Raw genomic sequence first — 25,810 nt, 5'->3', positions numbered from 1 at the left:
CAGGGCTTGAAATTAGTAGGGGACAGAGAAATGACGCTGTCATGTGGACTATTTGGACAACATTAAACATTGCTAGCCAAGCACATCAATTAAGCTGTTAGCAGTTAGCCAACCGCCCTGCTCATCCAGTGAAACAAAAATATATTTACCGAATCCTAATTCTGTGTCCCTGTTACTTGTTCATTTATTTGGGGCAGTTACATGTCAAAACCAGTGTGATCTGGGCTGATGTCATCGCCCTATAAAACTGCACTTGAGCATTAGCTAGTGTGTAGCTAGGAGGGTAGCATGAGCTGCGCGTTTGCTTTTAATCTGGTAAACCTATACAAACAAAGAATGTGGTTAAGATCTAATTTCAACCAAGATCCTCCTCTTCCTTTTGTAACAACACAGGTGAGGGAGGTGTGTGCGTGTGTGCGTGTGTGTGTGTGTGTGTGTGGAGGCTAACTGCTCTTCTGCAGCTCACTAGCTCCAAATTTCTCTTTCACAAAGCCACGCCCACTTTTGCAACATCCAATCACATCTAACGGATTCTATTTAAATCCTTAAAAGAAATAACTAAACTACTGTCCTCATATTCTATTTCACTCAGAAATACACACATTACATCACATTACTGAAGATAAAGACGCCAACTGTTACTTCAATAATCATCCTGGGAAGAACCCGCCTACTTCCTGCTACCAGCTTGTCCCATTTGAAGGCTGCCACATCCACCCAATCAGAGCTGGCTATGGTCTGCAGAAATACACACTTTGGTGTTGCACATGCTCCTACAGACAATGTTTCATTATGGGGTGCTGCTAGGCAAGTTTTTAAAAGTTGTTGTACTTGTGCTGTACTTGTAGTTGTTTTAGCATATCTGTCATCCCTCCTCCGAGTTAGTCAGCACAAAAACTGGTTAATTAGCCAAGTGTAACTTGACAGTTCATGTAACATAATTTGGAGGAAATGAATTCCTGAAGGGGAACTTAATCATTTGTCAAGCTGCTAAGAGTTACCAGTGTCACAGATGGTGAGCACTTCAGATAGATGCTCTGAAAAATGCTAACTTCATGATAAAATTATTCTTATCACTTCAATGAGTTTGACAGGAGCATGTGAGAATGAGACTGGTACTCAAGCTGCACAAAAAAGTGTAATGTATGTTCTGCTTAGCCCAACAGGACTACTCTGAAAGTGATTTGCATTTTCACAAAGTCAAAAAGTGGTGTCGGAGAGGTACGAGGGGTTTTCTTATTTTGGGGCCAAACATAAGATATTTTAAAGGACATATTGATCAGGTCAAGGGGGTGTGTGAATTAGTGCATAACTGTTGCCATTCATTAAGGATTAACAGTGTAGGTTCTCTAAGGCAGTGGTTCTCAATCAAGGACCCCTTAAGTGACACAAATTAGACCACGGACCCCCATCTGATAAGATTTCTGCTTTTAGATATTTTATTATAGAAAGTGTTTGAAACCCATGACCAAAATACTAAATACAAAAATACTACATTCTGTCATTGTATTACTTGTGGATGGAAGTATAGTGAAAACAAATTATTTCCCTTATTCCCCAGGAACCCCCTCAAGGTCCCAGAGGACATCTAGAACAATGACTAATGAAATTTCAAATGTAAAAAAATAAAAAATAAAAATAAATTAAAAAAGTAGTTCTTTAATTCAAAATCACTGTCATGATTTTAGCCTACTATTACTGTTTCTACCATTACTTTTGATATTCATTTGTGTTTTGATTTTACTTATATTTTAGTTTTATGATTTACGTGTAGAAACAGGACAATACAACGATAATGATTTGGTATTAGTACACTCATACTTGGACAAAGAATAACATAACATAACAAGTCACTGATAGAGTGGTTCATAATGTCTATCATGTGAAAACATAAAAAATGATTAATTATAATTCTGAACAAAACTGAATGAATGAGATTTACAACAACTGTCTCATCACTCAGTGATGTTCTTATCCAAAAACTGTATATTCCTACTGCAAATCATTTGTTGTCTCAACAAGTGGTGTTTCTCACAGATTCGAGGTGTTGTCTGTATCTGTGACTGTAACAGAACAACATTGTCACATTATTTGCCAAGGCGCTCAAAGCTGGCAAGCATGAAATTAGCTCAAAGCTAATTTCTGCTTGCTCGGAGCCAACATATCTTTGTTTCACACGATAAAGTAACAACTAAATCTTGCCAGTTGGAGGATACTGTCGTAAATCTGTGGTGATTCATCTGCTGTGAAGCAGTTTTTTTTTTTCTTGGGATAGTGGAACTGATGAAAACAAAGAATTCCAAATATTATACATTTTCTTTACACATTTACACAGTCGGGATCACTGGTTCAGGGTACTCACTGAGGCTAAACTCAAAAGGTTGCAGTGGAAGTTCAGTAATTTGACGGAGGCAAATATAACTATACTTTTTCATCATATGTGCAGCAGAGATGAGATTAAATGTCATTTGATTTTCGACGTTGTAACATTTCCTACACAAGAAGAACAGCAGTCTTGTCTTTGTGTGTGTCATCGCAGAGCAAGCCAGATAAGACCTGAACCACCACACCAGATGGCAGGTGACAGTTCTGTAGGACACAGACCACAGGGGACAGACAGTGATGACACTGATGTGTATGTGTTTGTGTGTGTGAGTGTGTGTGTGTGTGTGTGTGTGTGTGGTACAAAAGAGAGAAAGAGAGAAAAGAGAGAGCAAGAGTTTAATTGTTCAGATTGGAATTTTATCTGGAAAATCTCACTATTCTGGAAGGACCATCTGGTGGTCACCCAGAATACATAACCGTAGTTACATGAATAAGCAGTCAAATGTATGAGACTGGGGTTTACACCTGTGGTTAGGGTTTAGGCAACAACAGCATTTTGGTTAAATATAAGAAAACATGTTGCGCCTGAAGTCACTGTAACTTTTTCTGTATTAAACCAGACCATGATCTTCCCCTGACCTTAAAGCAATGATTTGTAAAATATGTGAGGAGACGGGCCAACCGGGCTGGGGCTAGCTGGTAAGCATGCTAACTTCAGTAGAAGAAAACAGAAAAGAAGTGATAGAAATAGAAGCAAAACGAGGGTTGGAGACAGCCCGCTGCAAGTATGTTCAGCATCAACGTATTTGCGACTTGCCAAATACGTAAATTATTAATAATAATACAATACTTCCTCATTGTGTTAATAGAAAAGCAATTAAGTTTCCTACAAAACATACTTACTTGTATATAAATGTCATTTCTAGGAAAGCTGCTTCAATAACTGCAAAGATGAGGTTGTTTAAACTATTTAAACTGCTAATGTGATGTTACTTTAGAACGCCTCAGACAGTGGAGAATGACAATCAATCAATCAACTAATCAATCAATCAATCAATCAATCAATCAATCAATCAATCAATCTATTTTCATGTAAAGCACTTTGTGCTACATTCTTGTATGAAATGTGCTAAATAAATAAAGTTTATTATTATCATTATTGTTATTAGTATCAATCCATAAATCAATCAATCACACTTACTTACAGAGTTCGGGACCAGATCAAAGACATTGCCAGATATTAATTATATACAAAAGTGGAGTAAAAACATGGTTTAAAAAGAATATAAATCAATATTCTACAAAGACAAGCGTACCAGTGTTTTCACAGCTGGGATTAGTTTTGTGCAGCACTAAATCTTATGTTTGATAAGCCCAGGATTATTTCTTTTTCAGAGGCTTTAAGTCGGCAAATAAATGTATACATGAGATTTCTTAAAACAGTTCGTAAAGTATTGACTCCTGCAGCCAAACCCTTAAACTGCACTACACGTACACGTATTTCTCTTAGGTAATATCCTCATGACATTAAGCTACTTGAAGTGTAAGCTTTTCATCTTGCTTTTCACCATTGCCAAACCAAATGGGGTTGAGACACTATAGCCCCATTTACTTGCATGGTCTGGTGGGCACACCAGCAAAACAGCATTCTCACAGTGTATTTGGGGACCTCTCTTTGACTCGATTTAACACCATCAAAGGCTTTGGAAACATCAAAAAACACATTAGAACTGATGAGTTTTTGCCTCTATATTTGTTTAGAATTTCCTTTAAGGCATATATACACAAGTCAGTGCCACATTTAGCTTTAAAACCAAACTGGATATCTGTGGAGTCAATGAACTCATTAAATTTATCCAGTAGAATTCTTTCTCTGTCTTTTGACAGAATACTGGCTAAAGCTATGGGTCTGTAATTATCTAGGCTGCCTACTTTACCAGCTTTGTCCTTAATGACTGGCACTAATGGAACAGACAGCACTGGGTCTAGTAACAAGCCAGGAATCATAAAGTCAGTAAAACAAATAGCAAGGAGAGGCGCTACCCTGATACTGGCAGATGTAAGATGTTCAATAGAAATATGATCTGAACCACTTGCTTTGTCATCAGACGACTTGTTTGTAGCATATATAGCATATCCTGAGACAAGCACCGTTGAATCATTACTCTCAAAACCTTATACAAATAACTATGGACACCACTGAACAAGGTCCTATAATGCTGTCACCATAACTACGTAATTACGCGGCAGAGATATTTTACAGTTGTTAAGAAATCTCACTTCTCTCCAAAAATCAATTGCATTATTACTTTGCAGCTTCTTAGCCATTGAACCAGCTCCCATGGCTTTACAGATGAAGCCTATATCTTGCATACTTATGTCCCGCTTTAGTGAACTTCCTATACTCAAGCACAGGCCCTTGTCTCGGCCTATACCTGGCATAGTGCTTGATGTAGTGGCTTCACTGAATACTTATTCCAGCCAGGCCTTCCAGTTGTATGTAGATGAATATTCCTTAAGGATTTATCTATATGAGCAAAGCAGTCTTCCTGTGTGAGGGTTGACCAGTCCAGGTTTTTCTGTGTTGACACTATTTCCATATATAGCACAGATATATGTTCAACATTTATTGACATAACAACAGGCATAGGATCAGTCATCGCTACAGTAGTGCAGCCGTGATGTAGTGTGCCAGGCCTCATTAATGTATGTATGAATATCTGTAGGCAAAAAGCACTTGACATTCTAAAATTATTATCTTGACAGAACTGAGCCACGCAACTGGAAAATAATGAGTTCATGTCTGAGATATTCGTTTTCATCTCCCCAATGACTTATACACTAGAAGAAGTATTGTTTTTAATAAAGGAATTGATGAAGGCAAACCTGTTCAGATATTCATCCTTGTTCTGAGGGTGTGGACACATTTAGGGTAATGAAGTCCTTGTCATTGTGAGTAAACACCAGTCAGCGCCAAGCCTAACTACATTTATTAATGAGTCAAGCTTTTATTTCATAGAATAGCCACACCCACTGATATCCTACCTCTAATGACTCCAATGCCAAGGTCAGTCGTAGACTCCCCGCCCCGTTAAAGTTTTCACTGAGTTTAGTTTTTTCATGTCTTGTTCCACAGAAATGTCTCTTGCTTACAGAGTATGTCACACTTCTCCAGAAGGTTGTCAACAACTATGCAGCAAGCTTCATCCCCCGCGCTCTGGCCCAGACGCAGGCCCATGACAATGGTCATTCAGCAAGACTAGTGAGTGCCCATTGCACCAGCAGGCATCACTCCCTCATTCCTGCCGCAGCAGGTGCAGTGTTTGACCCAATAACTCCAGCCATGCGACTCATAACAGCGCCGGACAAATGCCCCTTCTGGATTGTACATTTTGCTAACTTCACTGCATTCAGCAGACACTTGAACAGGCTGTATTTACTGTATATCGTCAGTCTTTTGACAGGTCACCTCACGGCCAGATTTTTCTTGAAGATACACAGACAAAGTTTCACTGTTTAGGTCTGGTGAAAACTTGGAAGCATAAACACTCACCAGCTTCATCTTGAGCATTTTTATGTTCCCCCGCAGCCATGATGCCAACACCAGGCATAACATTACCGGGGTGGGAAGAGTACTGGAAAACTGTACTGAAGCACAATCACTGTTACTTAAAAGAAACATGTGTGGTTGTATGGTTATAATGATGATTATATGACCTGTTAAATTAAAGAACATCTTTAGGCTATCAAACGTATACGGAGGCATATATACATATATGTCATTAAAGGGGAGTGCAACCAATAAATTCTAGTCAGTTAGCTGATAATAGCAGTGTGAATGTGTGTGTTTCAACCGAGTCATATTGCTTTTATGGACTATGTCCTATTTTTGGACTATGTTTTATTGCTTTTATTTATGGCTGTTATTGCCCTTATACATTACACTGTATATTGCTTCCCTGTATAAATAAAGGTTTGAATGAAAAAAACACTTTGCAGCCTGTGCATACAACTAATGACTACAACTATCCTCTCAGTTGGCTGTTTATTAGGTACATCTAGCTGAAATTAATTCAGTCTAATACAACAGTCCTGAAATAAGTCTTCCCTTATAATGTCCAGTTCTTACTAACATTGTTGTAGAGAGTTGTCAGTTCAACTGTAAGATAATTTGGGATGTAGTGTGTCATTGTTGTAAATGGGACAAAATAGTAGAAACACCAAGACCGTAGACTTTATGTAGCAATATTGAGCTACATAAATCAAATAGCTGCCACTTCTTATAGAATTCACAGCAGAATAAACCACCAGACAAGGTGAAGAATAAACAGCAGAAACTCCAACAGCGGTTGCAGCCGACGAACACAAACAAAATGCTACGTTGCTAAGCAACACGGTCGTTGTTGATGATCTCCTCTGCACAGTGACTGTACAACAATCAGTCATCTTTTCTTGCACTCACCTGTCTGAAATCTCAATGCAGACTACAACCAGTCCACTCAGCCTCTGACTCACTGCTCCTCCAAGTCTTCAAACACTGAGCTCAATGAGCTGCAGTCACAACAGGGATCATCAGAAACAGCAGAAAAGGTGGTGCACACCTCACTGATGGTAGAAGTGAACGTAGAAGTCACAGCTGAAGGATCCACAGTCTTTATTTTTGTATTTAGCGTACAGCCAGACCCAGCATGCTTCTGTTGGTCACGCAGCATGGCGTGTGTGTTTGATTTGGGACGTGGTCAACGGGTGGTGCAGCCAATCAGCAGCTTCTTCTCTGCTGCAGCTGCTGATTTCACTCTTTTCATTTGTTGTGTTCTCACACTCATCAGTCATAACTTCATCATGTGACTTTTGTTTCAAGTCTGTAACAATTTCAATTTCAAATGAAGTTTTAAAGTAAAGAGTAAAATTGCAGACTTTTTGTTATAGTGATGACAGTAAATGTAACTCGTTACTTCCACCCCTGGTTACCGCTTTCTGTCTCAGGGTAACAGTGCATCTCTTGGCTTAGCAGCAGTGTTCTCTGGAACATGACGTCAACCTTTTTGCACAGCACGACTCTGCTTTGGTGAACCTAACCAACACGTTCATCCACTGGGACTATCCACTTTCAGAGCGTAGGCCCCCGTTAAAGCCCGAGGCTCTCACCTGTGCAGCCCATAGCGCTAAGCTGCTCAAGCCAATGGCTCGGACCATCGCCTTGAGGCAGGTCAGTGGAGCACTCCAAAGTTCCATGTCCCTAAATGTCACCAGCGGTGGTTCAGCCATGTAATGAGAGACAAATCTTCTCCTCACACTCAGCATTACTTTAAGGCAACTCTGTATGTTGTTGACGAGGCCCTTCATGGAAAAGGTTCTGCTGTATAGTACAGCAAAGTTCAAACAACTGTTTCTTCACGGACTCTATCCACTCAGAATCAACAGTGTTTGCAGCCGACGGGACCACCTCGCCCTGGCTTCATTTTTACAGCGGGGGAAACGAATTAACTCCTCCTCCATAATAACTCGGTGGGTTTCATGCGAGACTGGCTAAAAATAGGAGCAGCCGAACCTCGTGGTGCAATGTCCGTCATCAAAAGTATAGAGACAGAACAGGGGATTTGAATCAACAGTAGAGAGGGCGGTTCATTTGCCATGAATACCATAACCACAGGTAGTAGAGGTAGGCTTTCACTTACGCTACGCTCAAAATAATCTTTCATGCTGTGCACACTGCCAACAGTTGACTGCTGTATTTATATGTTTTATTTATATGGGTGTCCCAGGCTACATCGAAGATTTTTCACAGATTATTTTTCCAAGTGGACAGACTCACTGCATTGTATCTGAAAACAGTTCTGAAAACAACTGAAAATAACTGTTGTAATGAAAATTATAGAATGGAGCTATGATCAATAGATGGGGTAATAAAGTGACTGTACATGTAATTCCCTATGTCAAGAGTGCAGTTGGTTAAGTTACTCTTCAAGCATGAAATTCAGCTTACTAATGAAATAACCTAGATATTTCACTTCATATCATGTTATGTCAGTTTGTAACAAGAGAACCAGGCTTCACAATATAAGCTTCCTCCAGTGGACCAGCTTTTTAGCCTCTCACAGATAATTAAGGGTTCTGGGAATAAGCTAGTTCACTTCTGCAGCTCCTCTCTGAATAGTTTTCACATTCTGTGCTTTAACTTAAGCACATTCGATGTGGGTTTTTGACAGGGTGGAGTCCCTTGTCACTGCTCCTGTTTTATGATATTCATGGACACCAGGATACCAAAGCTGCAGCAAATAAGTGTGTTTGGTTTCACTGAGGGAGTTATAGCTGCCATTTGTGTTGGATGCTGCAAATTTGGATTCGTCTGACCGTGACCTCTAATGTTTGTGGCTGAAGGTCGGGGGAAAACTCAAAACAGAACTTGTTCTTATGATGTGTTGTCCGACCATGTCCGGAGGCAAAAGTGATTATGGCTGTTCTGGATGGCCAACTACTCATAAGGGTTAGATGTTGTTGAAGAGGATTAGACTCTTTTTGACAATACCACAAGCACTTAGTTTGAGACATACTGACGCCTTGATTTTGACTCAGTCAGGATGAAGACTAGCAACTTGAGTTCTGAGGCCATATCTCCCCTTTATAAAAAAGTGAGGGGGGAGAAGCTGCCCAAAGAAGAAGCCTTCAGTTATCTTGCTGCAGGCACCCACTGCAAAAGTGGCGCTGGGGCTGAAGACGGGCTGAACAATAATGCAAAGTCCATAACTTACTGGTCGGTCTTAGTTCTGTTCATTTGAAGTGTTGGTTAGTGTCCATAGGAAGTACACTGCAGACACAAGCAGCCAAGATGAGGTCTCTAAGGAAGTGTGGCGCACGACCCCTACCAGGATTCAAAATTTGCATGGATTCAATTAGCCTAGAAAACCAAACCAGTCAGCGAGCTCATGTTTGTTCGGTATCACAGATGGGTTTGCCCTTCCTCCATCCATCGTGAGACAAGTTGAGCCAATCACAGCCATTCATCTAAAATGGGGTAGGCTTGATACAATGACTGACAGAGTGACAGTGCTGAAGCTTGATGACGGTAGTTTTTGCTGATACGCAGAGGTGTTGAATCTGCTATTGTGACAGTATTAAACAAACTGGACTGTATATATTTTCCCTAAAGGAAAACACACAACTGCACTCACAGCATTTACTGATAAGAAAGACGTGTTTGCCGTACTACTGACAGGATGTGGTAAAAGTTAAATTGCCAACTGGCCCTGCTCTGCACTATGCAACACTTGTTGCTCTGATCGGTTGTAGGTCTAGCCAATTGCATTTGGTCTGAAATCTAAGCTAAACTGGGACGTTTAGACTAATTTGCAAATGCTAATTTGTTTGGCAATGCCAGGCTAGGATCAAATACTAATTGCAAGTAACATCATTAACATGTTATTACCCCTGATAGCTCTAAGAGTGAACAATATGGATAAATCCTTTATCTTAATGTATACAACTTTTAATTGCAGTATTATATGTAAAGATTAGTATATTTACCAGAAGTGAGGAACTATTCAAGAATAAAAAATAACCAGAGAGGAATGTCTGTTTAAACTAGACCAGCAAATTAAATACCTGACAAATCGACAATGTAACATCAGTATAACATGAACGACAACTGAGAGTGATAGGTTTGAAGGTATTTGGTTATAACTCAAAGTACTGGAGTAATTAAAATTTCAGCCTGATGACAGCACTAGATGAAAAGGGTTTTACTAAATATATTACAATTCATCCTAAGGGGAACATGAATGTCTGTACCATAATCCATGGCAGTCCATCCAATAGTTGTTAAAATATTTCACCTCAAACCACATAAGTCAACCTCAAGGTGACAAAACAGGAAAAGTCAGAGGAACATTAAAGTCACTAAGAGTTATCCTCTGGGGACTTTGAATATCTGTACCAAATTTTGTGTTAAGCCATCCCTCAGATTTTGAGATATATCACCGGATAGGTGAATAATTAGACCAGCATGAAAAGTCAGGGGATCACCATAGTCCATTAGACTTTATCCTCTCAGCAACGTGAAGGCACCACAGTCACAGGCAATCTATCCAACCTACTGACAAGCTGACACTGCCATCCCTACAGCCATGGTGCTAGCATGGCTAAAAATACTAATACAAAACAATACTGTCATTGATTTGCAACATTGCCCACAACAGCCGCACACACCGAGAGACATGAACAGGATATGCAAAATTTCTGACAGTTGACATTGCATACAGTATATGCCCAAATGGACATTTCGCTTCAATAAAGTCAACCTAAAATAATCTGGGACCTCGGTCATGGCTAAATCACATCAGAAGTCACTTCCTGACGATGTGTTCCTGCCTGTCTGTCTGTATTATACTGTGTTGCAGCAGAGTAAGACAACATCTGCAAATGCCTCCTCCACCACCAGCAGCTGAGTAACAGTAACAACATACTGCCTGCAATCTGCCACTGTTTGCCGCTCTCTCACAGAGCAGAAAATATGTTATTTTGTTTGTCTCACAATTCATTTCTTTTTCTTTGCCAAAAGTTCGTGGTACGTGTCTGTATTGGATCTTTCTCTGTATGACATCAGCCACAGAGCAGAAGGCATCCCACTAACTGCCCCCAATTACACACCCTGCCCCCTGACACAGCGAACCGACAGACTACTACAATGTCTCGCAGCGGAATCCAGACAGGTATAATTTCATGACACAGGCTGGGTTGCCGTCATAAACCCACCAACATAACCATCCCCGCGGACAGCTTATTTAGTCCACTATCCACCTCATCAATCTGCATCTGGGTGACTGGAAGCGTGTGGGTTTGTTAATAGATCGGCCTCATTTTTTCACATTACATTCACAATGGGGCGATTTGTCTGTTTTCTGCATGCTTGTCAGCTGTAAGTGATGATGATACGGTTATAGTTCCAAAGTTTTAGCCCATGCTGAGTACTGTTGTGTTTCATATGTAGATGAATTAATGTTATATACCGTGTGTGTGTGTGTGTGTGTGTGTGTGTGTGTGTGTGTGTGTGTGTGTGCATCAAAGATTACATATCTCTAGACAAAAAATCAATTCCAGTTTAAAAATACCTCTGCTATGTGGTCGTACTGTATGGGTGTCCATATTAGACATCCTTATTTTTTCAAAAGGGTGCATTTTGGATCATTGTTATACTTTTACCGCCTCGGCTAATAGCCCCCCTCGGTTACCATAGCAACACACAGGTAAGTGGAAAGGAGTGCTTAGTTTGCCACGCAGCATGGAGCCCGTTTCTAAAACTGTTGACCTATAAAAATGTACACCCACCAACATGAGGAGGCTACCAGAACCATATAGGTTCTCGACTTTTGTGTGTGTGTGTGTGTGTGTGTGTGTGTGTGTGTGTGTGTGTTTGATGACAGAAAATGTAGAAGAAAAATCAATAAACCATGTACACTTAGAAGTTTTTTATATACAAGGTCTATGTTGTCTTTATCCAAGATTTTACTTTGTGTGTGTGTGTGTGTGTGTGTGTGTGTGTGTGTGTGTGTGTGTGTGTTTTGCACTGTGCCTCTCAGTTTTCTCCACAAGTGCACAAAGTCTTCTAAATGACAGCTCATACAGAGAGGACTCTTTTTGTCTCTCCATTTCTCACAAGAAACTTTCCTTCCCCACATCTATCCTCTTTCTTCTTCTCTCCTCTCATCTCTTCTCTTCTCGTACATTTTGTTTGTTTCCTTTGGGTGAAACACATTCCCTTTCTCCCTCTCCCTCCTCCCTCTCTCTCTGGTCTGCTGAGTTGTCTGTCACCCTTCACATACCTCCCTTTCACTTTCCATCTCCCCTCTACCTCCCTTTCTCTTTTCATCCTCCCTTGTTTCACCCCCTGGGCTTTACTCCAGACAGCTGTCTATTCCCTGCAGGCAGCCATCAGAGACACTGACCATATGGTAGGAATAGTGATTGTGTTCTTTTGGTCTCTTATTGTTTTGTCCTCCTCTTTTTCATTTTCACCCTTTTTACCAATGCTCTTGTAATCTTGTATAGCCACCTCCTTTTGCCTCCTTTCATTGTACTTCTGGTTAAATCTTTCAGGCCATCGAGAGCTAAACTGCTCAGCTTGTGTGGAGTGGGAGGTGGGGGGGGGGGGGGGGGGGGGGGGGGGTCGGAGGGGAAGTAGGTATTTTTGTGACAAAGCCATGGACACGAGGTGTATACAGAGATCATAAGGGAATAATGTGACAGTTACACATTTGTGTTTAAAGGGAATTGAGGCCACCAGGTATTTTTGTCACAGGTATTTTAGGACTTTTGGATGCATGGTAGTGAATCATCAATAATTGAGATAAGAAGTTATTGTTGGGATTATGGGAAATCTTGCCATCTGCCATTGTATATTTCAGCACAGTACAACACAGCACAAAAGGCTCCTTGGTGTATTAAAATTTCTCTCTTTCTGTGCAGGTATACTTTTAAAGCTGCACTAATGAATGTTTTTATATTAACTAGGAAATTTCGCTGTGGAAGGCGTCGCTCCAAGTGATGAATTCATCGAGAATCATTCACAACTCAGTCTGCAGTCTCCCTGAGCCACGGTGTTTTAGTATCTGTCTGCTCATTGCTTTGGTTTAGGCAGCCCAGACTTAATTGTTCTGGTTTAGTCTTACAGCTCTCAACCCTGTGTTGAGAAGGGGGACATTAGAATTGATCTGAAATTACATTCGTCAGGTGGGCAGAAACACAACTACAAATGAATGCTAATGTTACTCAATATCTGCTCGCTTGCGTAAATTGACAAGTACTAGCTAAGACAAATGCCAAAACGACTTTATAATGTGATATGTCTATGTTGTGGGATTATAAAATAATATTACACATAATATATAAACATGTTCAGAGCTAAATCAATGTCTATCCCAGACTGTGGAGAAAAGTTTCACTATAAGAAAAGTATTTGTAAATTCACTGTACAAAAAGCTAAAAAAAACAAATTAAAAGGAGATGTATTTTGTGTGTAACTATTGCTGGGGTTAAATTGTGGAACAATGCTAATATAAAATGTGTAATTTGCTTTTGGTTTCAAAGAGAATGGTTTGCAAAGCTACTTTTGAGGGTTACAAGTGTAAATGATTTCCTTTTCTTAAAATATGGAACAATGCCAATATCATTTATATAAGATTTTTTACTGTCTATGTTGTTTATATTGACTATGTTTTGTATGATGACTGAATAAAATTACTACTACAGCACCCAAGTGGAGGGCTATATTTATTTATATTGCTTTAATGTAATACATCCTGGAGTTTTGGTTGAATCAGACTGGGAAGGTAACGAGGTACCAAATACAGAGAAATGTTTGTACAAATAGGTCTCCACTTCGTTTGTTCTAATGCACATGTATAATGATTCGCATAATGATTCACATACACATTCCTGCCAGCTGTCAAAGGACACAGTATTGCACCAGTAAAGGCAGAGAATAAGAAGACTGCCAGAAAGTAAACAACATTAGAGCTGGAACAAAAACACAAGTTTTCGATTTTTCCTAAAATTGGCTTTGCAAATGTTTTGCGATGAAAGGAATTCATATCGTGTTTTTCTAGGCTTCAGTAAAACATTCAATGCATTTTGAGGAGGTAAAGTTAATGTAAACAGAAACACAACGGGGCACCTTTAATGACTCACGCTCCTGTCTTTCCAGTGACTCCTAGTGACGAGTAAAAGGTCTTAAATGATATTTGAGAAGTGTTAATTGTTTGTTTCTTCATGGAGCCTTGTGCTCCAAATGTCGACTTCTAGCTTTCCAACATCAGTATCTGATGACAAATACTTGCCAAGAAATGTAAAGAACTTTAAAGTTGACATTTAGCTTAATGGCTTTTTAATTGGTTATAAAATGGCTGTAGCAATGCAACACCACTTTGTTCTCAGAGCCTCTCTTCTGATTGGCTGATTCTGAACGGATTGGAAATATCACAAGTACTCTGTAAACTCTGTACGCAGACTATACAAATAAAGTATTACCACATATAGTGAATTTAAATTCCAACACGCTCCAAGTGGTTTCCCACAGACATCCCCTCATTTGATGGTGAGATCAGACCGTTATCTTCTCAGTGTTAGAGAATCTACCATGTCAGTGTCTTTTAAGCTCTATTGTCCCCCATTAATCACAGAATGAGTCATTATAAAAATCCTTCAGACAGGGGTCTTATTGTATGTAACCTTTCACATATGTCACTTTTCTCATTTCTCTCCTCAAGGAGAATTTCATTAGCGGATGAAAAGAAAAGATGATTAATCACATGGAACCTATGGCAGGTTTGTGATGAGTGTGAGTAATTGTACCTACCTTTAAAAGTCAATTTAATTAAAAAAAAATAGGGAACATAAATCTATTAATCTTTTATGTTGCCAACATTTGTGTGTGTCTAACATTCTGTTTTTGTTTTTTTTTCTTAAGCCTTTCATATGTCTTCTTTTAACCCTGCAAACTCTGAGTTGTGCATAAATTATGGTTTGGATTGGATGGCTTTTATGGCTATTTCTGGATTTCTGTATGTCTTCAGGCATTGGCATTAGATTCACTTTACATTCACATAATGCCATAACGTCTCTCCCTCTTTCCACTCCCTCTCTGTTTTCCTCTTTGTCCCTCACTCACCCAGCTATGTGGCATTTGAGTTGAAAGCGGGTCATAGCCGGCTGGTTGTTTGATCTGTCTGAGCATGATAAGCTTTCTAAAACATGTCAATAGTGCTACTGGCAGGGGACAGCTGCAGGGGCCACAAACTGGCCTCTAGTTGACTGGACTCAGCTCCAAGTCCAGCTGAAGTCAGTGGCAGTGATTCATATACTGTACTACCATTCCAGAAAAAACTCAACAAACCCAGACGGACTTTCTACTGACAGGCTGGTGTTATAATTACACAAGTATTTGTTTATAGGCAGAGCTGTTGCCAATGGCTGAGCTAAACCTCCATGAGTAATGCCAAAAATGGTTGTGAGTACAAATTAGCAAATTAGAAATTGGATAGTAAGTAGTGTTGTGAAAATATGAATAGAATATAAACTGCAAATGATAAGGTCCAATGGTATAATATTTTTTTGTCATGCTAGTGGTTCAGCTTTAAGGCTGGCAATGTCAGACAGTCCACCACTTTAGTCCAAAATGAAATCTCCACAACCGCTGGATGGGTTGCCATGACGTTTTCTATGCATATTTATAGTCACCAGTCTGACTCTGGTGATCCCGACTTTTCCTCTGGTGTCACCAGCAGGTCAAGTTTTCACTTCTAGTTTGAAATATCTGAAAATGAACTGGCTCAAAATTATGTAGCCTACCATTCCTGGTCCCCAGATGATGTACCCTAATGACTTTGGTGATCCCTTGAGTTTTCCTCTAGTACCACCAGCAGATAAGTTTTCACTTCTTATTTGAGATGTGTCAACATCTACAAAACGAATTGGCTCAAAATGATCTACAAATACTGGTCCCCAAATCATGTACCCTAATGACTTTGGTAATCCCTTGGGTTTTCCTTGAGGTTGACATTTGTGGTTTTGAGTAAGATGTCTCAATGACTTTTGCATGGGTTAATACACTGAGTCATTTTTCCTCCAGAGGAAGAATTGTAGTTAAGTTAAGTAGTAAGTTAAGATGGTGAACATGGTAAACATTATGCTGCTTAACATTAGCATCTTGATCATTGCGAGCATGTTAGCATGCTGTTTTTAGCATTTAGCTAAAAGCATTGCTGTGCCAAAGCACAGCTTCCAAAAGAGAGCTAGCATGTCTGTAGACTCCTACGGCATTTTCAGACAGTGAGCGGCTGCCATTGTGGCATCTGCCTGGTAACATCAGTGTTGTCTATTTTGAATCAGTGGCAGCAGGGTGAAATGCCGCTGTGACAGAACCCTGCTACCTCCGATCCTTCGAGCCCCTACATTACAGGCTGCTGCATAATTAGACTTTGAAGCTGATGTTGCACGCAGCACCTTTCAAATCAGCTCCTGTATCGTTTCCCTCTCTGTAGTTTCCGTGCCATGGCCACAAAGTGAGCTGCAGCGGCAAGTTGAAAAAGCTTAACCACCATGAACTCTAATGGCAAGAGTACAGAGCCGCTTCCTGCCTTTTCCCTGTTGCTGCTGCTGTTGCTGCCACCGAGGTCGGCAGCAGATGTTTCAGCGTACATTGAAAACAGTGGAAGAGACGGCGGCAGCAAATGCTCACTGTCTAAAGCCACCTTTACACTTGTTTAATGATTTATTTTGATTCAGTTGTAACTGTGACATTCAAGATTCAAGCTTTTCCTCAGGTATGAAGTTGTGCTGCTAATGCTAACATGCAAATATAATTAACTTTTATTAGTTTGAAGAGAGTAGAGCTGAAACTGTAATTTAATCAGTTGGACGAATTTTCCCAAAACATTATTGTGATAATTGATTTATCACTTTGAGTAACTTTACAGGCAGGGATGCCAAACATTTGCTCGCACCAGTTGCCACAATGTGTGCACTTTCTGCTTGTTTCTGTTTTATATCATTACAAACTGAATGCTTTTGGGTTTTGGACTGTTGGTTCAAAAATAAAAAACATTTGAGGACCTCACTTTGGATTCTGGGAAAATGATGAACATTTTCTGACATTTAAAGATAAAGAAATCAAGAAAATAACTTCTAAATTAATGAATATGACAGTAACCATTAGATGCAGTCCTTGAAGTGAGCATAAATCCCAACTCACATGTGGGAAAGGCCTGCCTCGAATACTGTGTGAGCAAAAGTATTTCTAGCTCAGACTAGCCTCGTTGTTTGGTTACAGATTCAGCTTTAGCTCTTTTCACAAGTGTCAAAGTGGTTCTGACCACCTGACGCCGCACATTTCACCACCACCTGCGACACTTCAGAGGGGCACAGAGCCGCAGCTGAAACTGTCAAGACAAACAGACAAGTAGCCCACTCCAGCCTGTCAGTGAGAAACAGCTCGAAAACAAAGCGTCACAAACTTTCCCTCCTCATGCCCCCTTGCTCTCTCTTGCATTGCGCTTTGTCTCTATTAATAGAATTTCAAAACCAATATTAGATGGTCATGGGACATCAGTACATTATTGTTGTAATTTCTCTTCAAAAACAATTTTTGATGAAGTTCTTCCTTCCAAAAATAAGGGATCACATTTCATTTGCTACACTAATGGAGGTACAAACTAATCAGAAAAAGCGTTTTTTTCCCCATGTTGGTAAAAGTGCTGCTCTGCTCCAGTTACACTTGTTCAGCTGATACTATACAGCTCCTGATTCAGATGCTGTTCCACAATGAGTGCTACTGTGATCACTTGAGAAGTGAAGAATTGTCTCCCGGCCCCCTGCATGATGAGCTCCACAGTGTAAAGGCAGACTTCGCCATATCTTGTCTTTGCAATAAAATGAGTTCAAATCTGTCTCGTGACCTCTCTGACTTCACATCTTTCTCTGTCTCCCAGCATTCCTTTCACTCCTTTAAGTGCAGCGTGTTATCTAATGCTGTAGAAATGCAATAAAAATAGGGGGTTTGAATGTATCCTATTTTCCAAAGCATCAATTTCCACTATTTTCATATAACAAAATAGAAAATATGAGCAGATTTTATATCTATCTGTCACTAAGCAAAGTTGCTCACAACAAAATGCTGGCGCAGGCTTCAGTCCTTTTTGTCTAGCATAATAAAAACTCAATACTACTTTAGCAACAAGAGCTCAGTATGCAGTGATCTGGCCTCTCACACTCTGATCAAACAACATAATAGATGAGTCTATTTAAACCGGGTGAGTCTATAACTCCGCATTAGTGAGATGGCTCATATAGTGTTGTTTCTCACACCAGCCGTCAATAAATATAGAACAGGAGACGGAGGAAGACTCATTTCATTTTGCCCAACTGCAGAAATTATTTATGGGAATATTTCCTATTACGAATGTGATTCAAAACCTGAACAATGCAGTCATTTCTCACTGATATAACAGAACAGGATTCTAGGATGCTGGCGGGGACTTACGAGAGGGTCTTCTCCAGCCTTCCTCCCGTGGAGCCGATGATTTCTCCAAGGGTACAGAAGGTCTGGCCCAGAAAGTCCTTAGGGGGACATAGGATCGAAAAGAGAGAATTAACTGCACGACAGGGCCAAGAGCAAGTCCTGGATTCAAATCAGGTTCTAACAAACAGAGAAGAACCATAAATACAACCTGCATATTCAATAATAATGCCCCGCTTAATGCAAGCGTGGTGCCATTCTAAATTTTTCACATCTCCAAGACGCCATGGTGTGCTCAGCGCTGACAGAGACCCATTTATTTGAGGGTTAGCTCTTAAACTTTTTCCACAACAGATCATAAGTTAGCACAGGGGAAGCAGCCCATTAAAATATATGAGCACTAAACTAATGACTTTAAACATTTCTGGACCTTCTGTGCTTTAATAAACAGGATTAACACTTGAGCTCAATAGCATCTTACAAAGACTATAAAATCAAAAGGGATAGTAATAGAGATATTAAAGTTATTAAAGTTCCATTAAAGTTTACCTCACATTATTGAAGTGTCATTTTAAATTAAATAGTAAATTTAGGATTTAATTTCACCTTTTATGTATATGCATTAGCCCAACTAGGTCAAGCCCAGGAAGTCCTAGTGGGCCACATTACTCAGATACTTGTTGGCCGATTGATTATTCTTAAAAGGGCCACTCTGTGCATGAAGCACATGTCCTCCCTCATAGTAGAAAAGAAAGTGTTTTTTTTTTCCTGCACTCAGCTTTTCATTGAACAACAGACTTTGGACTTTACAACCAACCCACACATCACAGAGAAAAACATATGGTAACATAAAAAAGCAGAGAGATGACACGATACAATAAAACTCCTGCACAGCAACGAGGGCAGAGCACTACCTGCTAATGCTTGTTTTTTGTGTGTGTGTGTGTGGGCGCGAGCAGGTGTAGGTGTGAGTCCCGCACACACAGTATGTGTGTTGTAGCTCCTGTGAATGTCCTGACATGCACAATCTGCTGTGGTGTACTGTCTCAAACAACAACAGCTGCTTTTGCTTTGAAGTCGAGTTCTGAAAGTTGGTTTACCTGAGCGAACGATAAAGACAAAATGAGGAACAACACTATGGCAGAAGCTTTCCAGGAGTTGGTGTTTGTCCTTGATGAAATAAGATGAAAGAATGGGAGAAAAATACAATAAAATTAAAGTGAATGAAAAACAAAAAAACACACAAGACTCTTCTGGGGACAATGAAATATACTGGAAACTAAAAAGTAAAGTGACACCAGGACTCATGAAGACAACACAATCTGCACGTAAACCACTCACCTTCTGTTCTCCCATGTCATTTATTTTGTTAGGAAAGACAAAAAAAGACAGATTTAAAGAATACTAAATACTTTTATTCATGTTGAATCATCATCATTTGCTGTACCAACTCACTGTACATTAGCCTTAACATTATAGTAATGCTGAATACAATGTGATAAATTTGAGGCCTGATGGAAGCTGTCAGCTGAGGTCGACATGATGTACTTACGTGTTTGGAAATATTACAGCTTCTGGAGTCGACATTGTACCTGCAAGTAAAATAAATAGATAAATGAACAGTAGGTGATAAGATGCAAAAACTCCCAAGACGGCATTTGAAAGAGATAGAAGGTGACAACATGTAGAGATCCACTGGTTTTAGATGAGCACTGCTGCCAACTCAACGATTTTGTGGCTAGATTTAGTGACTTCTCAGACCTGATAAACCGTATACCTACATTCCATTCATTTGGCTGTATTAGTCTCTTAGATAATGTATATGTGGGCACAGAGAATAGGAGAGAAACAAACAGATAAAGGGCTGAAACAGGCTAACACTAGGGAGAATGCAAATAGGAGGCATTAGCATGCTAATTAGCGTATTAGGTTTTCTTTAGCTACTTTCCATTGAAGGTAATTGGCAACACTGCTGTTGAGTGTTCAGAAGAGGAGAATACATTGACATGTTGGTAAATACACTTGCTTGTCTGTTTCTGGCACAGAGAGAAATAGCTCCGGCAACCATAGATAAATTATTTTAATTACTATCTTTAGAGGTGCTGGCAGAAATATTTAAAAATGTTGGTGCGAGCCAGGCTAGTAAGTTCCTTTTGCATTGACTCTTAATGCTAAGCTAAACTACAAATTACCAGCGGTGCTGTTATCTTGAAGTTAGCATAACATTCTGCTAAGTTCAACCTCTCACTTCCATAGCATCTGCATTGCTTCGCAAAATTTGGACATAGAAGATCGGATATAGAAAATGACCTTGCAAAGCAGGAGGGGTGCTCAACTGTGACATAACAGCATCATCACAGTGTTCCTCTTCAAACAAACCCCCTTTAAACTTTATACAAGCTACTGCTCTACAGACTCCACTGAGCAATAAAAGCACATTTCTGTGCCTTTATTAAACCCACAGAGGCGTGCAAGTGATCTTTCTTTGCCATTGATTAAGGATAACAGGTAGGTGAAGCATACAAAACAGCCAAACGGATATACAGACGCCAATTTAAATCAGTGGGGCTGACAAGTGGTTTTAAGAGGGCTTTTTTTTAATGAAAAATAAAGATACTCCTTTCATGATTGGACATCTGATTTTAGCAAAGACTGGTTTGTTCATTTATTTTAGTGGAGAGAAATTAGCTTTTCACCAAACTGAGAACCTCCAGAGAGAGAAATTATTCAAATGTAATCAAAGGCATTGCTACCTTAGGGTCGTTGCTTGAATCCACATTTGAGTATAAACATAGCAGGATGTATCCAACTTTAGAAAAAAATTAATTCATATTTATTCAGAAAAGGTTAGTGTGTTAGGCTACTTACACATCGAATCTTAGATTTTGTTTCTCTTCAAAGAAGAAATCCAGGACAAACTTCCTGACGAAATCGGGATTCCGAGTGTTATCGATTACCTCTGTCCTGCCAAACTACAAAAATAGATAAATAACAAAGTGATAATCGGTGGTAATAGGAGCATTGATTCAAGAGTCAATATATGTCATTAAGCTCACATCAAGACAATACACCGGAGAAAGAAGTGAATCAAATTCATGAGATTCAGCAGAAACCCATATTACCACCGTAACATTCACACAGGATTGGAATCCATAAATATAAAACTCCTTTGCAAACCACCACACGGTATCACACTGAGCTTCACCGTGCAATGTGCTAAAGCTTGTGTCCCCAGAGAAATCAGCCTCCTACATTAGAGCAACATTAGAGCCAGCACTCCACCATGCGAGCCCACAAAGTCCCAGTCCCAGCCTTCCTCCTGGGCCAGGCCGTCTCTCCATCTCCCTGACAATCACACCAGTAATCCCCCCAGTGGACTGCCAGCTTCGCCTCCACGGCCTGGCCCGACAGCAGCGTGTAATGAGCTATTGATCTTGGCACTGCTTCACCGCTGCCTCAATACCTCGACTCATGTCTTTAGTGCCCAGCGCACATAATCCACGCTATCAGCTGCGTCCCCTGCCTATCCATTACGAAGGCCTCGCAGGGGAGTGTATTGGACCTCAGAACCTACCTGCCCTATCGACCCGGAGGGAAAATTCCGTGATATGTCCTTGTAGTTTTTTTTGTATTTTTGGATGTCTAATAATCATATAATCTCACTTAGGCATGATTGGTTAATAGGTGCTGTGGCGTTGTGGGTGAGGTTAGGGAATTTCCTTGTTACCAGGGGAAATGTTTTTGGGTTGTCCTAGGAGGATACGTGGACCATCTGGAAAAACAATGATTGGTTTCAACATAGGCTATACAGGACTAAGAAATGGGTGTATTATAGGTTCCTACCCCTTTGATTTACTGTTCTTCAGTAAGCCTTTGAGAAGATTTATTCAGGATCCAGAAACACACTGGTTTACAGAGAAACCCACTCAAGGTCAAAATAACAGTTAAATAATAACAACAGTGGTGAACAAAATAAGGGTTTTAAAATTGTTTCCTATTCGTGTTATGTGCACAGTTGTTGTGTGTTGATTTGAACAAGGTTTGCAATCCATTGTGTCTGGGAAAATGAAATGGGGCTCATACAGATTACCATACTATAGTTGCATTAGTAAAAAGTCTTCTTGAACCAATGTATTGTTGAGCTTTTGAAGAGATTTGTTGTCTAGGAAATCTGCAGGTCTCAAACTGGCGACTGGCTATTAAAGCTTATTTAGGTTTATTCATTTGGGTATTACAGTAAAAGTACAGCAGTAGAGCCCTACCACAACATCACTGTGTATGGTCATAGCAGTAGTAGTTTGATAGCATTTTGATTGTTAATTGAAGTTGATGGACATCAGCCTGGCAACATAAGAGAAGCACCCAACACATTTTAATCCAAACATTGCCTAATTCTGATTGGCACATTGGAAGTTTGTGAGAGCATATTTTTTCCAGTTGAGCCCCATCTACTTCAAAGAAGTAAGAAAAGCTCAGCCAAAAACTGAAATACAGAAATCGCTTGTGAAATAACTAAAACTGTTTTAACTTGGGCAGAAAATTGGGTGTTAATGTTGGACTCATCAACTTGTTCTCTCTCCCAACTTATGTAAGATTTAGACGCTCAGTCAGGACCCATTGGCATCACTTTTCTAACGCACTGCGTACCCCTATAGTGGCATTTTTCAACATGAGGCTCACCATAAATGCATTCACTTCACCTCCTTCAGTGAATGCATTTATTGTGGCCAATTCCATTAAAATACACTGATTCCACCACAAAATTTCACAGTTTTAATTGCTGGTGCGACCAGCTGTTTATTCTGGTTTCTGTGCCTGTGACCACACACACAGAGTGGTCCATCTGTAGTCTTCCATTGGCCACCACAGATGATTTGTGGGAGCCTGGAAGTGGAGGATCATATCCATTGGCTGGAAAACATGGAACCACTTGTGCTCAAAGAACAATTTGGTGCACAGCCTGATGCAGCTGCAGCAGTAAATGGGTAGAAAAGAAGCACAAAATTACAATAATGTTACACAAACCACAAAAAAAATCCACAATGGAGGACCAGCAGGGGGACAACACACTGGAGCTTCAGAATATATTGATATTGATCGATATATTATATATCAAGTGAAGGGGTGTTTCAATATACTGATATTGATATTGTAATTGTTCTTTTTTGTACGTATTTGTTCAGTCATTGTTACAGACTCTTTCTCCACCTCCCTGCATTCTAGTGATGCCAGATCGGCTCTGATGTCATCCAAATCCACCCACCAAAACAAATTATTCTCCCTGATTTACAGACCAGCACCTGATCTCTTTTTAACCATCATTTCTCAGTGGGAGATTACGAGTGATGATATAGCAACCAAAGTGTGAACTCGCCTCCCCTTAACAAGACATAGGCCCCCCTGATTTGTGAAATTCTGGGGTCTCTAAAAATATTAACACTGTTATTTTGCCATGCATTTTCCAGTTGTTTTGTATCTTCATCAACATGGATCATGTGTAAAATTAGGCTGTACTACTGTATCATTCATTAAGATAACTACATGATGTTATAATTGCCGTCGCCAATCCAAAAAAAAAAAAAAAAACAGGCAATAAACACTGGAAACTTCACAGGTAAAACGGAAGCAAAACAGAAACTCCAAAAATAGTGGGAACACTGAAGCAAGAGACACAGGGAACTGACAAAATCAAACTGAAGCAAACAGACGAACTGACAAGGACAACAGGGAGCACAAAGACTAAATACACACAAGGGAGACAAGGGTAATTGAACATAGGTGAAACACATTAGGGCAGAGCAAAATAAGACACACAAGGGAAGTAATTTCAAAATAAATCAGGAAATCAACCAAAAGTCCAAAGAGAAATATTCCTGTCAGGGCAAACCTTGATAGTATTTGAATATAATTAATTTGGCAAATAAGAGACAAAACACACGATAAACAAAGTTAGAGATGAATTCGACTGATGTTTTTAATTTTCTATAGATATCATTACCATGAATTCTTTTATCCACAATAATCATGAAGTGAAAATCTGATATTGTGACAGCCCTAATCGAGTATTGTCATAATGAAAACCACCTTGTCAAAAGCAAACAAAGAATTTATAAGGTTTCCATTCGAGCACAATTATCTGCTCATGGTGTCAATATGTGCGCGGCTGGCAGCAAGATGTTTACTCTGCTGATTGCGGCGCAATTCATGCCGTGTTTTTGATTAAGCCCCATCACATGGCATGAAAAAGGTGTGAGGCGTCTTGAAGTGAGGGGATCAGCAGTCGCACTGACACATCAGTGTTGACTTTGAATTCGCAAATGAGGAAATGCATCAACTGAAGACAGGACGCCACAGGAAGACAGGCAGATGAAGGAAATATAGGGCTAAGAGATGACATGGAAATGTGTCTTTGTGCTGGAGAGATGTACTGAAAGGAAAAAAAAGGGGAAGAAATTGAAAGATGCAGTAATGAATGGAGGGACACACGACCCCGCCTTAAAAAGGAGTGACAGAGGGTGAGACAGCAGCAAGTCAGGTGGAGCAGATGGTCCATATTACGAAACTGAAAAAGAATCACCCTTCTTTTCTCTCAGCTCTGAGACATGATGTGAATTCCCTTTGTTTAACTTCAGACGCCTGATATAATTACTCCCTTTTTATTTATTCATTCTTTAACCTCTATTGTTAATGGGGTCAGTTATATGGTTATATTTCTTCTCCTACCTGAGTCAGTTTCAGACAGTAGTTACACTTGTGTGGGCAAGTGCAGAGGCTGACACTTTAAATTTTTCTACAACAGTGTTCTCAGGGGTTTGCAGTGAGTTTGCCTCTTGGACTTTAACTTGAAGTTAATACTTGTTATATAGCATTCTTAAGAAAAGACACGCAGGCTATACACTGACAGGTAGACAGAAACATTGGATGTTGATATTGGAGGACCAAAAATATCTTAACTCACCTCCCTCCACTCTTTGGTTCCCACAGCCTGCAAATACAGGACGACCACTGGAAAGGAAGGAGATGGAGAAGAAGCCAAAGGGGAAGCATGAAGAATAGAAGAAAATAAGAAAAAAAGCTATTAAATTTTTAGTGATTAGTCTGCTGGTTTTTACATGTTGGCTCCTGCAGCACCTGACTGATATTAAAAGACTCAGGTAAGAATCAATACTCTGTTTTCATTAGATCTGGAATAGCTGGAAGCAAAGTCAGTAATTCCTTAATATTAAACATTACAACAGCACAGAGGAACTTTCCCTCCCCCCATCAATGTCTATAATTACGAAGAGGCAGAATTGCTGTGTATATATGGCATTATTATACAGACCACATCAAACATATCATCTGGCTCCAAGAAAAACAACAGAATCAGTCATTTGCCCCAAATGCCCCAACACGACATGTGTTTTCTACAACTCTTGGATGATTTGTCATGGAATTTGATTCAGATATTCATGGGGGAGAGCCCCTGACTTTCCATCT

General features: G+C 39.9%; 1 protein-coding gene across 1 annotated transcript in view; it reads right to left on the bottom strand.

The window, feature by feature from the left end:
• The window catches only part of LOC111221299 (copine-9-like), a 91,817-nt gene that overhangs the window by 40,480 nt on the left and 25,527 nt on the right, over nucleotides 1-25,810 (bottom strand). The window contains exons 3-7 of the mRNA XM_022744652.1: nucleotides 25,290-25,336; nucleotides 21,200-21,303; nucleotides 19,884-19,923; nucleotides 19,673-19,675; nucleotides 18,356-18,432 (exon numbers count right to left, since the gene is read on the bottom strand). Of these exons, the coding sequence (XP_022600373.1) occupies nucleotides 18,356-18,432; nucleotides 19,673-19,675; nucleotides 19,884-19,923; nucleotides 21,200-21,303; nucleotides 25,290-25,336 (271 nt within the window). The remainder of the gene's footprint in view (nucleotides 1-18,355; nucleotides 18,433-19,672; nucleotides 19,676-19,883; nucleotides 19,924-21,199; nucleotides 21,304-25,289; nucleotides 25,337-25,810) is intronic.

The sequence above is a fragment of the Seriola dumerili genome, unplaced genomic scaffold (assembly GCF_002260705.1).
Source record: "Seriola dumerili isolate Sdu_G_001 unplaced genomic scaffold, Sdu_1.0 BDQW01000083.1, whole genome shotgun sequence".
Classification (NCBI taxonomy): Eukaryota; Metazoa; Chordata; class Actinopteri; order Carangiformes; family Carangidae; genus Seriola; species Seriola dumerili.
The sequence above is the reverse complement of the archived record's forward strand: the minus strand, read 5'-3'. Positions and strand labels throughout refer to the sequence as shown.